Below are 17,151 nucleotides of genomic sequence, written 5' to 3' on the forward strand. Positions count from 1 at the left end.
GTCATCTCAGCATCTTGTTTTTGTAAAGGACGATGTGGACTCATATGTGAAACTCAGCTCTCCCTCTCAAGAAGACAAATATGTTTAGACGGTTGATATTTCTCCCGTTCTCAAAAGTCTTTTAGTCACTTCCCCACAATTCCACATTGCCCTAGCTTCTCCCTGCCTTCTCTCTTTCCCCTCCTTTCTCATTTCTTCCTTTCTCCTCACTCATTCTCCTGCCCCTTCCCTCCCTTCTCTCCCTCTTCCTTTTCAGAGCAAAACCAAATTCCTCTTTTTTTATTCCTCCCAGCATTTAGTAATTTTTTTCTTGGCCTCGGCTTTTGCTCCTTATGCCTTCAAGGTATCATCTTCTCCCAGTGAATTATCGAAGTGTTTTCTCACACAAAGGCAGCTCCTTTTCTAAGAGTTCCTTCCCTTTTGTCACCCTGTGATGTCCAACCTAAATGTCACCTCCTCCCTTTCTGCACCCAGCCATACTGACAGACTCTCCTCTACACTTCCCAACCCCCAGTCAATGGCATTTGTGTTTCTGGCTTAGCTACTCAAACTTAATTGTCTGGTATGCAAATACCATGGCTACCCTAAAGCTGAAACTTCTTTTAATTACTTTCAGTGCCTACTACCAGGTTTTATTTTTAGTAGGTGTTCAATAACTACTAGAATAAATCTGACAGTGTACCAAAAGCTAGGACGCAACTAATATATTCACTCAGTGATCACACAGTTAATAGGAACTGCAGTCTGTAACACTTGTCTTCATATTACCATGAGTGAAGGAAATTACCGGAGTTGAGGTTTCAAAGACAACTGTAGTGCTTTAGTCAGGAAGATATATCAGATGATAGCCAGGGAAAATGTATTATATAAATCCTCACGCTGAGTGAAATGTAATTCAGCCTTGACCAAAAGACATAAATAGCTCAGCCTTGATTATAAATTCATACCCAACCCATAAATGAGAATCTGAGAGGTTTCTTTACAACTTAGGGTCAGTGATGCTGAATATGCTCTAGATAAAAATTTTCTGGCAGAAAAGCTTTGTCATACCAGGTGTTACCAGCATTTAGGACAGCTTAGCACATCAACTACTTGCTGACTGAGTGGATGAATGCAAAAAGAAATGTAAAAGACCTATAGCACTGGTGGCAGAGGTATTGAACACTGCCTGTTGCCCTGCCCTTACCTTCCTCCTTGGCCATGTGTCCATTACAGGAGAAAGAGACCGGAATTCTAATCTCTCAACTCTATCCTAAACCCCTAAATATATGACCATCAGCAATTAATTTAATTTTTCTAGGCTTGGTTTTATCACCTGTAAAATGAAAGCCTTGGGTTAAATGACCTCTAAGGTAGGTCTGAATTGCTTATATGAATATATAGTAGTTGTTTTTAGAAAATACAGATACATGGAAATAAACACTCAAACATTGTAAAAGCATGTAAGTAAAAATCTTCCCTGTGCCCCATTTCCAAGTCTTTTTCCTCAGAAGTCCTTTTGAACGAATTCTGCTTTATTATTCTAAATCATATGCTTATGCCTCTATTTCCTAATTTATTTACTCTAAATAATACCATCTATCTTTGCACTCTTCAAGACAAAGAATTTACTACCTTCTCCTGTATTTTAATTATAGGTATGAATATTTTAATGATTTATATCCATTTTCCTTGTTACTTTAATAGACTTAAAGCACTGGGTTTTTTTTCAAAGCACTGTTTCTTAATCCATCAATTTCAAGTAGTATCCTGACCCCCCACTAAGTAAATTAGTGTTCCCTTTGCTTTCCTTCACTTCTCCTCCCCCTGAATTTCCCAGCTCCTGTCATTTAATTACTTTTTTTTCCACCAAAATCATTACTTTTATATTGTCCAAAGTTATAATGTTTAAATTCTCCCTTGTAACTATGGCGGTCTTTAATGCTTTTTCTATAGATTAATTCTGAAAACTGGAAGCCAGTAAGGTATAATTATGTGAATATTTCTTACTGCAAAACTAGGTAGTGTGCTTGGATGTGCAGAGGAAGATGCAGTCCTATGTCACCAACCTGGGCCACTTGAAGAGGAACGCTCCAAGCATCAAAGTCACAGTGATTCTTTTATTACACTCCATATGTTGCTTGAAATCATTTGACATTGTAGCTTGCTTCACATTACGAATAGCTCTCATTTCTAAATACCCTCAAACTTGAAATTTAGCTTGGTAGTTCTCAAACTTGGCTGGAGTGTGGCCTGAGCATCTGGGTTTTTAAATTTTGGTTATTCCAATGAGTAGCCAAAGTTGAGGATCCTGACCACTAATATCAGTCGTGTCTGTGGAGTCAAAGGTAATGAAATATATTGAGCCCTTTGAAAGCAAGAGCAGAAAGTAAAACCTGATACAAACTGAAGGTTTGTAGAACATTTTATTTCTTTTTTGGTTGCAGCAGTCTCCTTCATAACCTACCACTTCCAGAACTGTTTAATAAGACACAATTCTCTGCACTCAGCTTATGAGGTGTTTCATTTGGTTATCTGGATGGAGAGCTGATACTGTTTTAAAGTTTATTCTTTTTTCAGATGGATACTGTGGGCCATGGGGAGCTGGAAGTGCTGTAAGGAAATCACTGTGTGAAATTTCATCAGATCCTTGATATTCAGACTTAGGTTTCAATAACTGATTTTTCTCCTTGTGTCTAAGAATTTAACATGCATTGTGTTTCCAGTAGTTCCAACCTAATTTTGTCTAATTTCCAGGGTCAGTCGAAAGGTTGTTGTTTCCTTTCTGCCCTCCTACCAAGACACCTAGAAGCACCAGAGCCTGGCTGGTCGGCCTCAGATTCTAGTAGGTATAGCAGGCTGTGAAGAGCGACTGGGTGGAAGCAGCACCAGAAGAGCCCGTGTGAACATACTGTCCTTTGGCTGCCTGGCAGTTAGCCTAAAAAACAAGTGTGATAGAGGAGACCGAGTTAGAGCAACCCCCTGCTTGACCCTCTTTGCTTCTCATTTGAAACCAGCTTCACCTTCATGTGGGTTTTCTCTGTACAGTGATTTTGCTAAATATTGCTGCTGATACCATTCCTTTCCTTCTAAAATGTTACTTCCTTTTTTAATCCCACTTTTCTGAGCATTTCTCAGGCAAGCCTGAGGTTTGTGTTACTGAGAAGGTTTCTTTTTAGTACTAACAATATTGCAACAACAATACTAGAAATTCAAGTTAAGAAACTTCTCACTCATATAGTGATAAGGAAATGGAAATTTCAGTCCCAGTTTGGGAACCTTGGAATAGTTGAGATAGTCTGCTAGAAAACTGACCAGACATAACGTCAAGCATCAAGCAGATGCAGCTAAAGCTTTACTATAGCAAAAAAAAAAATTTTTTTAATACATTTTCCCTTTTCTACCTATATTTGTCCATAAGAATATGTAATTTTTATGTAGTTGTTATCATAATATCATTTGATACCCTGTGTAAATTCCAATTGAAGGTGAGTTAAGAATTATGAAACCTGTAATAATACTCAAATGCCACTTAGCAGTACCCCGTCTTCAAGTCACTGTTGCTATTGTCCGATCTCTCCAGGACTTATTTCTACATCTACACTGATTTTCAAAGTTAGGTTTCATGGACTTAAGCGCTTGTTAGAAATGGAAATTCTCTAGCTTGACCCCAGAGCTTCTGAATCAGAAACTCTGTCGCTGGGTCCAGCCACCTGCGTTTTAACACGCCCTTCAGGTGATTCGGATGCATGCTCAAGCTTGAGAACCACAGCTCTAGATGATAAACTCAGCATCCCTTCTTTTGTGTGGATGACCCTTCTGACCCTTACTTTCATAATCCCTCCATCATATTAGCTATATCTTCACCCCCATCAGCCACACACCAGCACGGCCATATCCATCATCATCACAAGATAAAGCACTACCTGTAAAATCTCACACCTCTCTTATGCCCCTGAGATGACTTTTTTAGCTTCTCTGTACACTTCCTTTCCTTTAGTGCCTCATCATCAAACTTCTGGCTACACCTGATTCCTTGCCCAGTCTCCTCTGTCACCAGCAAGCCGAATAAGGCTATCACTCAAATTTTGGTACTGTTTCATCTCCCTGTTAAACTTTGATTCTTCAACCCTGCTCTTTCCCATTTAGGTTGATCTGAATCTTGCTACATGCGTAAGAGAGCTATTAGGAACATTCAGGATCTGAGTTAATGTACCACAAACTCTCATTTCAGCTGCATCTTGCTTGATGCTTGGCCATAACCTCTGGTCAATTTCCTAGCAACTACTTCAACAGCTATTCCAAGTTCCCCACCGTAAATACTGAAACCTCCAATCCCTTATCATTCTCAACAGATGCCCTCACCTATAATCAGTGATCAACCATTGCATCTCTCCACCTCTACAGACCTGATTCCAAACCCATTCTGTTTCTTCTTTCCTATCTCTCCCTCCTTTCTAAGACCTACTCTGCCACCCGTATTTAATATTTAGTCTCATGCAGTACTGTTTCCTCTAAGGCCTTGTCCTCTTCTAATCTTAATCTCTCCTCTGGCTCCTTCTGCTTTACAGTTAAACATGACAATCTCTCCTATCTGGCTAAACTCTAAGCTCCCTGAAGGCAGTGGCTGTGTCTGCTTTGTTCACCCCAGTACTTGGCTCCTAGTAGGTATTCAAAAAGGAATGTTAGTAGCTAAATAAGACCCTTTTTTGTCCTCATTGTTTCTGGTAACCTTTCTGTGTCTTTTCCTGACAAGCGTCTTGAATGGGCACCTTTCCTTTACTGAACCTGTTTTGTTGAGGGTCACTGATACGCCCCTCAATGCCAGTATCAGCCTTTTCTCTGCCTTAATTTTTAACCTCTTTGTAGCGTATTGTTATTGACCCCTTGAAACTTCATTCTGTTTGTTCCCAGAATCCTTGGTCCATCTTAATATAGTACTGCTGCTTGTCTTGGTGGCTTCTCCTCTTCATCTTCCCAAAATAAAACGTGCCCCAGGTTCATTCCTTGGCCCTCTCATCTTCCCTCTAAAGTGTCTCTGTGGAAACTGTCCTTCAATCTACCATCATCAACTGTACTACCAGTGCAGATAATTCAAAACTCTCTGCAGCCTTAACCGTCCTACTCAGCCCTAATGCCACATTTGAAAATGCATGGTAGACACTCTCTGGAGATACCTTCATGGCCTGAAGAAAGCAATGCAAGCAGGCCCCAAGTATGCACTTGATCAAGTAGATAAGAGGTAGTAGCGTCTTACCAGGGCCCGCTTCATAAAAGCCTCCTGGGTTGCCTTCTTGTTTGCAGCCTTGCCACCCCAGGCAGCCAGTGCACTGGCCTGCAGGGCCCGTCCATAAGAGAAACTTAGTTTCCAGGGCTTTGGTAGAGGGCAAAGGTTGATAGCATTGAGGTTGAGAGTAGCATCCTCTTCACTCATGCCACCAGACAAAAAGCAGATGCCTGGAAGGAGAGAAGCCATTCCACTCCACTAGTCCCAGTATGTAACCCTGCTTGAAAAAGCAAGCAAGGAGCCTAAAAGAAATGTAATGTCTCAATCTTTTCTTCAATTGATTTGCATGGGACTAGGTTGGAGAAATTAGTTTGCCTTTGCTGAAGCTAGTTGGACTAAGGAGAGAAGGGCTTTAGTAAATAAGAGGGCAGTGAAATGTTGAGGAAATCAATGGATTGTGTGCATTTGGACAGACTCAGGATAGGTGGTATCATGGAGTTCGAGGGGGAAGCGCTGGCTGCATGTGAGATATCAGAGGTCTGTTTCATGGCTAGAAGCAGACTACTCCTGGACAAATGCAAATGCTTATGGCACTCCTTCAAAGAATAAGGACTAAGACCTCAAGTTAGAGAAGAAAGAAAACCTTACCAGGAACAGCTGCAGGAACAGTACGGTAGAGAGCTGTGACGGTGGCCATTGCCACCTGCTCTGGAGTATACTTCTTGGTGGAGGCATGTCCAGCAGTCACCATGTTGGGCTTCAACAGGGTTCCCTCCAAGTAAACATGATGGTCATTCAGGGCCTTGTAGACAGCAGCCAGGACCTGAAGGACAAGAGGCCCAAATAGGTGAAACCTAGAGCCAGCTGTAGAGTTACCTGACCTTGACACTTCTACAGTGCAGGGACGAAGGATGAAGGAATTCCCATACGTTATTTGGCCAAAGCTTCCCAACCAGCCCCTAGGCTCAGTCAGGGTAATGCCTGCAAACCATAGCCACTGAGCACAGCCAAGCTGGCCTGTCCCTGCTGCCCCTCCCCTAACTGCTCACTGCGTGGACTACCAGCGTGGCTCTGCTTCCTAGAGGCCCTTCACTCCTTCCTTCCCATTACTCCCTTTGGTCAGTCGAACCTGCCTTAATTTAGTTAGTTGGGGACATGTAAACTGGCCTCCATTCTCCATCCCCATAGAAGCTGAGTGATCATAAAAATATACATTTTAGAGACAGAAGTGCTTTCAGATCTCATTTCAGTCCACCTCATTGTGCAAGTGGAGAAACTGAGGACTCTCTTACTTTCTTACAGATATATTGTGGCTAATTTAGAAAGTCACATGTGAAAAAATTACTTTCTAATTATATTGTCTCATGGGAGCCTCAGCCTATTTTAAAGTTTCTTAGTTTAAACATAATGGAACTGAGGTCCAAAAAGATAATATGACTTGCCCCAGGTCCCACAGCTGGGAACGTGGATGCTCAAACCCTAATCTTGGTAACGCAGATCCTGGGGTTTTTCATAAGGAGTGTGCCATGTGCCAAAAAATGTACAAGGTTTGATAATACCTCTTTACCTTCTCAGTGCTACACAGTGATTCTAACTGTAGAATACCTCATATATGACAGCAGATATATGTTAAGTAACAACTGTTGTTTAAAACAGATTTTTCAACTGGCATTGGGACCTTTATATTTAAGACTTACCTTCTCAGTAACATACTGGCAGTGTTCCATGTCATGGTCTCCATCAGCAATTACCTCTGGTTCAACAATGGGTACTAGCCCATTCTAAAAAGGAAAAAGGAGCGGACAGAATGAAGCTCTGTTCACTAGGATCCTTTCTTTAAGAAGATATTTAACAGTTGTAATTGGTACAAGGTTGAAGCTCTTATGGAGATATACCATATAGATGACTTAAAGGCAATGAAATTTAATGGGATGTCTAGTAAGCATTTGTGGCTTAGCCAAAAAAGAACAGTGAGGGAAAAAAAGTTCTCCTGGAAATGGGGTAAAATAAATTCAATTTATTTTCTTAATTTCTATATCTTATTCTAGAGACTAATCTAGCTAAATCAGAACCTAGCTGTCACCCTTTTAGGGCCGTCAAGCTTAAATCACCAATAAAGATGCCTCTTGTATGAGTTAACTAAGGAATTCAAGCAGAGTTTACAATTCTGACTGGGAGGCTCCAGGTACCCAGAACTCAGGTAACCTCAGCATAGCACCCGCACAAGCAAATCAGACTTAACCTGGATCCCAGAGACACTTCAACATATGTTGGAAACTTTAGCATCAAGCTACCATCCTCCAAGAAATTATTTGAATTGGGACCAGATCAAAGCTGTCACCCTTGAGCTGGGGACTTAAGAGGATCATGTCCTTGGACACGGTGGAGCATAGACAAGCAAATGCCCTGCCCTCAGGAGCCTATGCTTTTAAGACTCAGCTTACAGTGCTTTGGTAGAGGGCTACACTTGATGGCATTTGCCTTTTGGACTCATAGTTGACTTGTGGAACCAAATCTTACCCTAGTACACCTAGTAAAAGCAGTGAAAAATGCCATCAGGACATACTGGTGAGAGAAAAGGAGGGGGATCATGTGTGGTTACAGTAAAATTAGAAAGACGGGCTTTGAAGAAAGCTTTCGCTTCCTGTATTTTAGCCCAAGGGGAAGGAAAAGCACCTGCTGACAGATGCTGGCATAGCGGGCCAGGGTGTTGGCATTTTCCTGGATAGCAAGGTGGGATGGACACTGGTTGTCAATCTTCAGCACAGCACGCCACTTCCCAAAGTCAGCGCCATCTTTCTTATACTGAGCACAGCGTTCAGAAAGGCCATCAAGCCCTGCAAGTCACGAGAGAGAAAGGCTTCTTTGCACCCCTGACCCCTGGGGTTGCTGATAAAGTGAAGTTCACCCTTGGCTTAGCTTTCAGTCATACAGCTTGAGGACCCAAGACATCCAGGCAAAGAAACATTACATCCAGCAAAGAAATGAACATCCCAGTACTGAGCCAAAAGACCTGGGTTAATAAATATGGTTTTGATATATAATACATATTGGATAAGAAGAAAAAAAGGAACTAATATTTATTTAGTACTTACTTTGCTCCAAGGCATGATTCTAGGCATTTTGCACACCTTATCTCATTTAATAATCATAACAAACCTAATAGTTGTTATACTGTTATGACCTAATAGTCATATTACACAACCTTCATAGTTGTATATTCATTTTACAGATTTGGAAACTGAGGCTCGGAGAGGTAAAGTAACTTCACCAAGTTTGACAGAGCTGGGATTCAAATTCTGCTTAGCTAATCCAATGCTATGGTTTATACTTGTCTACTTGGGCAGTGATGTACCTTGCAAAATTATCTAAGCAGTAAGTGATGGAAGCAGCATTCAAACCCAAGTGTGTCTGATCCTACAGCTTGGACTCTTTCCTCTCTACTGCTGCTGGATTTTTCTAAAATAATATCCCCAAGTATAAAATATCTTCTCTGTGCAAGACACTGTGATAAGCACTCTATGTGCATTGTCTAATCCCCACAACTATTCTGCAAAGTAGATATTGTTATCCCATTTTAACTGAGACTCAGAACATTTAAGTGACTAGCCTGAGGGCACACAGTTACTAAATAGAGGAGCTGGGGCTGAAGAACAGGTGTGTGGCTCTAAAACCAGTGTGATGATTCATATTTTGTTTTCCCTCAATCACTTCTTTGCTTCCTTCATTTCTGGCATATACTGGCATGATTCATATCAGTGGGCAATATCCTTACCTTGAATGGTGGTTTCCTTGTTTGTTCCTGCAAGGGGAGCACCTCCTTGGTCTAACTGTGAATATAAATAATTAACAAGTAACTAGCAGGTGTCAGGTATCCCAGTAAAACACAAGCAGAGCCCCTGGTGCTACATATTAGTTCTCATCTTTCACAAACCAAGGAGTTGAATTAGGAAGGTATTGTATATTAGGCATTGAGGAGACACAACTCAGTCCATAGCAGAAGGGAAGTTACCTGGAAAGAACAATGTAAGAGTGTCAACCCTAAGAGGAGGGAAAGTACAGAAAGCACAGGGCTGGAGCTTGGAAAGTAAGAAGTAATCTTATAGTACCTGGGATGCAGAGGTGCCATATAAAAGCCACTTCCTTTAAATTATTCATTCATTTATTCAAGAGACATTTATTGAGCACTGCACATGCCAAGCCCTATGCTATTACAGGAGATAAAAAGAATAAGGATGCAGCCTCTACTCTCAGCATAACAGAGGCTAAGGTCATGAGCCCAAGAGGTAGACAGTCTGGGCCTGAACTGGCTCCAATTTTGCCTTGCTGTGGGCAAGTTATACTACTTGTAATTCTGTTTTCTAACCTCATCTCTAAAATAGGGATAATAACTGAGTTTACCTCCAGAGGTTGTGAGGAGGAGTAAATGAGTGCTTGGAGTTGTAAGCACTTGACAGATATTAATGATCACTCTTGAGATGTTCACATAGTTTTGGAAGACCCAGTTACAACAGAACAGCAAGTGTTTTAACAGTAATAGCTATCATGAACTAAATAATAAGGGTGTGACAGGAACCGTTTTACAAACTCATTTCATCCCTATAAGAACCTGATGAGGAAGGTACTATTATTCCCATTTTAGAAATGAAAAAATTGAGACACAAAGAGATTAAGTACCTTGTAGAAAAATGGTTGAAGGAAGAGGGTACTGGAAAGGTCTAGAAGAGGCTCTGGTTCTCAGTGGGAAGGTGATGATGGAAAGGAGTGAGAAGAGCAGTTAGATGATGAGAGTGGTCCTCGTGTTGGCCCTGACCCAGCCACTGTGTTGGGAGTGTGCCTCTGGTGAGGTGGGAGCGAGATGTATTCACCTTGATTCCCACCACGATCCCTTTTTCCTTGAGGATGTCTCTGAACAGCTTTCCCTGGCTGTCCTTCTGGTAGAGGGTCTCACGGAAAAGGATCACGCCCCCGATGCTCTGGCTGACGGAATCATCCACGGTGAAGAGGATTTCGCGGAACTGCCGGCGGTTCTCTTCAGTGTTCTCCACCTTGATCCTCTGCAGGCGGCTCCCCATGGTGCCTATGTGGGCGAGTAAAGGCAGCATAAGGAGCAAGCCAGGGCTTCCCTGCCGCCCTCCTCCATGCCAGCTAGTGACCCTCACCAGGATGGACAGCAACACTCTCTTTTTTATTCAGATCATCAGAGCTCCTGCCTCGATTTTTGTCTCCGCAGGGAAAGACTGTTGCTGCTTTCAGGATGCTGATGAGGAAGTGCATGGGCTGGGCATGTCAGGGTCAGGGTGGAAGCCACCATAGGGTCCAAGTGGGGCTGCACGGCCCTCAGGCCTCTCTGGCTCTCCCCTGGTCCAGCCCTGATCTGACTGGATATACAGACAGTGGAAGGAGGGGTAGGGCAGGCTCTTGACTTCTCTGGCTTCTATAATTTTATGGTGGGCCATGCAGGCCTACTGCAGCTCCCCCTTGTGCCATCCTGAGCTGCTCTCAGTCACAAGCTCTGCCCTGTTCTTGATGTAGACATTTCCCTGCTCTCACTGCCCTTCCTTGGCTGACTTTACACTGACTTCTCATTAGCGGCAGAGGTCTCATCCTGCTTACTGAGTTCCTGGCCTTGCTACAGCTTGGATTCAAATGATCCCTGGCAAGGGGGTCTTAAAATGGAGGGCTTGAGCCTGTTTGCTTGGTCTTCAGAAATCTACCTTCTGGAATGACAAGACGCAAAAGGTCTATGCTTACTGAGTCTTCCACTCCCACTCCTGTGTATATAAACCTTTACTTTCTCTGAGAGGAAAGAGAATATGATTATCAAGTTGCCTTTGCTAAGTGTAGAATCAAGAGTATGGTTGTCGTGTCATGTTTCTTGCACTCACCTACAGACTCATCTGCAGCCAGGATCCCCTTCCCATTGGCAACAATGCGCTGGGCAATTTCTGAGAGCTCCTTCTTCTGTTCTGAAGTGAGGGCTGGAAATTGGTAGGCCATGGTGACAGGGCTGGAAAAGAGTGCAGGAGAGTTAGTTGTGAACGGAACTGTGGGTCGCTTAAATGGACTCATGACCAAGACAGTAGGTGTGCAGAAAAGCTCCATAGGCCCCTCTGACATTTCTGGCCCATTTCCACAACTGGCTAAACAAATGAGGTCTGTTCTGTTTTGGTTTTTTCCCCCTTAAGCCTAAGTATTTGCGATTAGCTATAATGGATGAAGGTGGGATAACAAATTTCATGGTGATCCTGAAAAGAATGCCTTTCAGGAAACTTTTGGGATCACTGATCCTGAGACCGAACCAGCTAATGAGTATCCACTTATATCTGACAAACAGAGGGCATGGCAGTAATTGACTATCTCTTTATTCTATGGATTCCTGGTACCATCAGGGCTCGGATGGCTTGAGGCCAGGACAGTGAGGCTTTCAGCCTCTGCGGCCATTCCTCACTTTGCTCTGTTAGCCTGTAGTCCCCCCAGAGTATTCTCTAGGCAGCAAGCTTGAGAGGAGAAACCACTATTTGCCCTTGAATTTAACCTCCCTTCAACTTTGAGACATAGAGGGTGGCGTGTGTCTCCTTTTTCTTATATTCAGCCACCTATGAGACCGTTTGGGGCAGATGCGGAGGATTTTCCCTAAGCATCTCTGGGCTGGAGATTCCCATTAGCTCTAAGGATGCCGATGTCATATGTTGATTCCTGCTCCAGTAATTCACAGCTTCACTGCTTTAGCAAGGAGAGACTGGCTCAAAGAGCCCCTACCCAAGCAAGCTCTTAGCAGTGGTCATCTGAAGGGGATCATTGCTCCTGCTCGGCTGCCACTTTGGGCTAGTCTTGAAAATGCAAGCTCACAGGACTCTTACCTTGGATATTAGAAAAAATGGTTTTGCATAGGTTGGATTATCAAAGAAAAAAAATGGTAATAAAGATTATCTTGAGCAATTTCCTATCCAACTCTTTGGCCTCTTCCTTTCCCCAGTCTCCTCTCCCCTCATACACTCATACACAGGGTAGATGCCCTGTGTCTGCTTTCTACTTTCTGAAAGCCAAGGGACACCTCAGTTCTCTTTCGATCCATTCAACAATGAGGTAACCAGGACAGGTATTATCTTCATTAATTAATGGACAAGCTAAGACTCTGAGAAGTTAACTGACTTGTCTAAGGTCCCAGCTAGGATGAGGCAGAGTCCCCCACCCAGTTCTCCTTCTCATGGCAAATTGATGTCTTCAAATTTTCTGTATCCCTTCAAGGCAGGCTCTCAGAACTCTGTCCCTTGATATGAGAAGTCAATGGCTACTGAACTAATTCCTGAGAAGGTATAACTAATGGCGCTCTTACTGTGGCTACTCTCACTTCAATACTTAACCCCAAGGAATGGAACCACGATGCTGTCATTGGGGTACCAGGACAGGCTAGTGGGCAATGATTTCTAAAGAAGATGATTTTCCAAGGCCCTTCACATCCCAGCCAACTGAAGATAGTATTTCTTCTGTTTATATACTAATTCCTAAATTGTAGTCAGGAACTGTTAGCTTTGGACCTGACTACCAGATCTTCATGGCAGATAAAAGCCAACCTGAGGTTGGTAACCTTCAGGCCAGAGTACAAATTTTCTCTCTCAGTTTAGATATTTGCACAAAGCAATTGACAACTACCAAAAAAATAATGATGTCTCCTTAATGAAACAAAAGGAAAACATAGCCCAATAATAGCAAATGATCATTTATTGCCAAGCACTCTGCTAATCGCTTTACATGCACTATAAAATTTATTCCTCACAATAATCTCAAAAGGTAGTCAGACTTCCCCCTTCCCCCACCCTCTGCCATATAATAGATAAGGAAAGAATATAAGACAGTTTAATTATTTGTCCAAGGACAAATAGCTAATAAGGCACAAAGTTGGGATAAAGGGCAGTACTCCCTCTTTCAAGTAAAGAGTGAGACTGGTGAAAGGAATTGGCCTTTGGATGACTCTAATGTCCTCGATGACACCCCCAGAGTACCCAAAATCCTTGGGCTGTGGATCATTATCCCCACATCACATTACCAATTCATAAATATCTGACACGTTCACGTAGAAGTAGATCAGACAGACCTGGGCTCAAGGACCAGCTCTGCCTCCTCTTCACTGGGACCATGGGCAAGGTGGTAAGTTCTCTGAGTCTTAGCTTACTATGGATTAAATGGCTATAATATCTGCTCTGGTTGTCTCACTGCCAAATGGATCACACGTAACCTGTGAGCACCCTGCTCATTGTAGTTGCTCAGCATATATTTGCTGAATCGCATGATAAACATGAAGATGCTTATCATTATGCATTATGAAAATGTCAGGTATCAGTATTTCTCTCTTTTTTAATTTAAAAAAGTAATTGCCTAAGGGACTTCCATATTTCTGTTTACTACCAAGCTATTTTCTTCAGTCTGAGTGTGCTGACTCAACCAGAAAAAAAAAAAAACAGAGAAAAGGTCAAATTGAACCAATACTGTTTATGAGAAGTTAAACTTCTACAGAGGGATTAAAGTTCTGTACCACATCAGCACAAATGTTGCTTTCCTGTTAATCATAAAACAGGGTCACAGGCCACTGTTCACCACTGGAAGAGAGGAGGCCAGCTGGAAGTGGGCAATGATAGAGAACGATTTCTGTGCCCCTAAGCCTCTGCTTACTGAGGTCTCAAGCCAACTTTTTAAAAAGTGTGACAGGAAGTTGTTCACATTATATGATTAAGTAAAAAAATAAAGCAAGTTTCAGAAAAGTATGCAATACATAATATCACCCTTTTTTTAGTTAAACAAATGGTATACACACATACTGTTCATGGGTCTATATAAGCAGATAATAACCACACTGAGGTTACTCCTGGGGAATGAAACAGGGTGGGGTGACTCACAGTTCGCTTTATGGATTTTTTGTAATGTTTGATTTCTCAGTGAGTAAGTTTATATACTACATTATTTACTATACATAATATATTAACAGGTAATATTGATATATATGCAAATCTGGGAGAAGGTTGCGAGTACAAACATATATGAATAGAGGGCCACCACAGAAAAACAGAGCTACAAGTGATCTCAGAGATATCTGTATCAACCCTGCTAACTTTAGAGATGAGGAAATTGAGGCCCAGGAAGAATACGTCTGATGCCCCTTCTAAGTTGTGATGTTTCAGGACTGTAAATCACATCCTACTGGCTTATGACTTGGAATTCTTTTCCCAATCCTTCTTTAGCAGAATAACAGATGAAATCCTATAGTATAATTCTTTCTGCCTTCTTTGAAGAGGTTCTGTGAAAATATAATAATTTGTAAAATACCAATATTTAACTCCTGGAGAAATATAAGGGAGTAGAGAATCCATTTGCTTCTCCACGTACAAGGCAGATGGATTTTCAAGAAGACATGAAGGGCTTATTCACTGAAAGCCCATGATTGTCAGGCACTGCATGCAGCACTTTTTTATAGACAGATGCAGGAAGATGCCCACAGCTTCGTTCATATCTGATGCCACAGTGGTAAGCACAGTGAGATTCTCTAGAACAGCCTGATCCCTGGAGCCTTTGAACACACATGGAGCAGCTCAGAAAGAGACCTGAGTGTTGCTCTTTCCTCTAAACTGGCACCTAAGCCAAAGGAGCTCCTAGGTTTACAGCAACTACACTCCATTCCCTGCCCCAGCACCTCAGGTCTAGTGTGGGCCTGGGTTGTCTGCAGATGAGCCTTGGCTAAAGTGATGGTGGCAGCAGCGCTAGAGTCCCTGCTGGATCCACATTAGCTAACGGAACCCTAGGTAACTATGTAAAGAGAAGTTTATTTTAAAAGGCAACATATCCTCACCTATTCTTCAGATAGTAGAACAAATGTACCAAAATACATCAGCAGCTTTTGATTCCAAATATCTTAAGCTGTAGGATCTTCAGAGTAGGAAATGTTAAAGAAAGTATCAAACAAGGGAAAGGTTTGACAATTCATAATCAAAGGACGACTATACTCTGTGATGCCTGTTCCATTTTCTCGTTTGAGCAGTGCGTGAAGACGAAGGGCAAAACAGGCCAAGAGTTCATTTCTGTGACAAAGAAACTTCAGTGCTAGTCCTAGTAGGTGTGGGAAGAGAATGAAGAAAATGACATAAGGCGATAGATATGTAAATAAATCATCGGAATAAGCAGTTGTTATGGAGGGAGTAGAAATGAACAGGAATCTCAAACATGAGTAGAACCCAACCAAACAGGAGTATTCAAGATGTTTTTCCTGCGCCAAAGCCTCAGAAGAGCCCTCCTACAGGTAACACTGGTAACTGGCAACAATCCTGAGCGTTTGCCACCACTCAAAGAGCCAGGGGAGGTAGGGAGAGAAACAATCATTTCAGCAGATCACCACGTTTTCAGCCACCATCCCATTTTCCCTGAAAACAAAAGCAAACAAACTTTCCCCTTGCCAGGCTTAGCGCTATCATTAACCCCTGACTCCCTGGTGCAGTCCTGAGAGAAAAAGGAAGTTCTTTTACTTACAGTTGGAGAGAGGAGAGTCCTCTTAGATCTATCAGAAGCTGTGGATGAGGCAGCAGCTGCCAAATAGGATGAATCTTCAGGAACACACAGTTTTTATAGACTTCTCACCCAAGGGTTTTTTTTTTTGTTTTTTGTGTTTTTTTTAACTTTTACCCTCCCCTTCCCACCTTGGCCTGGTAGAGAGGTGTTTAACCAATAACTCTGATTGGCTCATAAACAGCCAATCCTTCTAATCATGCTCACGCACTCTCTGTACTCACAGAATGTTAAAGCTGTAAGGGACGTCTGGAGACCTTGTAGTTCTCAATCCAGACTCTTCATTTTACAAGTGAGGAAACGGAGACACAGAGGATTAGGATCAGTAACGCAGTGAGTGGATGACTGGGCTCTGGAGTCCACCAAGGAAAACTGGGAGGCACGTTAGCTTAGCTCCAGCACTTACTACACACATTACCTTGGTCAAGTATTTTTCACTTCTCTGAGCCTGAGTTTCCTCCTCTGTAAAGTGGGATCTGAATGTCACAAGAGCATTAAGTGAATTTATAAAGTACTTGCATACAGGAGGCATTCAAAGATCCTTCCCAATTCCCCCAAACCAAGCTGGGCTCTCTGATGTTTTTAATGTCAGAACACAGTATCTTTTACTCTATTCTCATTCTCTCCCAACCTGTACATTTTTGTCTTTAAAGGTGGTAAAAACTAGAATAAAATTTAAAGTGATTGATGCAAGCCATCAACTCCCCTAGTTACAGCACTGTCTAGGTACAAGTTCATTCTACAGGGTTTTTTCTCTGAGCATTAAACCAAAATCTAATTCAAGAAAAGGCAAATAAAAATAGTGTATGCTTCCTGAGGCAAATAATGAAAGAGGCAAATTAAAAATAGTGGGGGAATCTAAGAATAATGGAATGACCATGATCACAGGAAAGTATACATTCTCAGGAACACATTCCTTTGGAATAACCCATAAAATAGGAGAAAAAACCCTAAAAAACCAAAGTGCTCTATGGTATAGAGTGTAACACTATAATGAGTGAAATATCAATGAAATGAAGGAAAAAGAAGCAGGGAGCTGGATTGTCTAAATAGAGTTTAGGCTCAGACAGTTTCTAAAAGTGGACAGTGTTAGACATTGAATGTGATTATTGAAGGAAATTGAAATGTTTGGAGCACAAAACTGAGGCTCATTTGTCTGGGGAAGTTTGGCCAAGGCCTGTCCTAAGGGTAACCGAGCGTTAGACCAGCTGAAGTTCCCGTCAGCTCTCTTGACTCTACCTGCCTCCCCAAGGCACACTTTTTGGTTTCCCCATCTCCACCTGGTGCTTGGTTCATCAGACCAAGATGACTGATCTGGGGACATGTGAGATCTCATCAAATTTGACTTTTGTCAAAGGAGAAAGGAGGAATAAGAGGAGGATGCAGATGAA

General features: G+C 42.2%; 1 protein-coding gene across 1 annotated transcript; it reads right to left on the reverse strand.

The window, feature by feature from the left end:
- Positions 1-2,386: 2,386 nt before the first annotated feature.
- Positions 2,387-15,815, reverse strand: ALDOB (aldolase, fructose-bisphosphate B). Its single transcript, XM_082404221.1, has 9 exons — positions 15,725-15,815; positions 11,095-11,216; positions 10,075-10,286; positions 8,982-9,036; positions 7,883-8,043; positions 6,904-6,987; positions 5,855-6,029; positions 5,237-5,436; positions 2,387-2,917 (listed from the first exon to the last, which is right to left on the reverse strand). Exons 2-9 carry the CDS (start codon positions 11,204-11,206, stop codon positions 2,822-2,824), a joined length of 1,095 nt encoding a protein of 364 aa, XP_082260347.1. The 5' UTR covers positions 11,207-11,216; positions 15,725-15,815; the 3' UTR covers positions 2,387-2,821.
- Positions 15,816-17,151: the final 1,336 nt, after the last annotated feature.

Source organism: Balaenoptera borealis (assembly GCF_965194805.1).
Source record: "Balaenoptera borealis genome assembly, chromosome: 8".
NCBI classification, from domain to species: domain Eukaryota; kingdom Metazoa; phylum Chordata; class Mammalia; order Artiodactyla; family Balaenopteridae; genus Balaenoptera; species Balaenoptera borealis.

Coding starts and splice junctions, on each gene's coding strand:
- ALDOB (XM_082404221.1), bottom strand. CDS start 11,206: ATGGCCTACCAATTTCCAGCCCTCACTTCAGAACAGAAGAAGGAGCTC. Junction 8,044..8,981: donor CAAGGAAACCACCATTCAAG/GTAAGGATATTG, acceptor CGTGACTTGCAG/GGCTTGATGGCCTTTCTGAA. Junction 6,030..6,903: donor GCCAGTATGTTACTGAGAAG/GTAAGTCTTAAA, acceptor CTTGTCCTTCAG/GTCCTGGCTGCTGTCTACAA.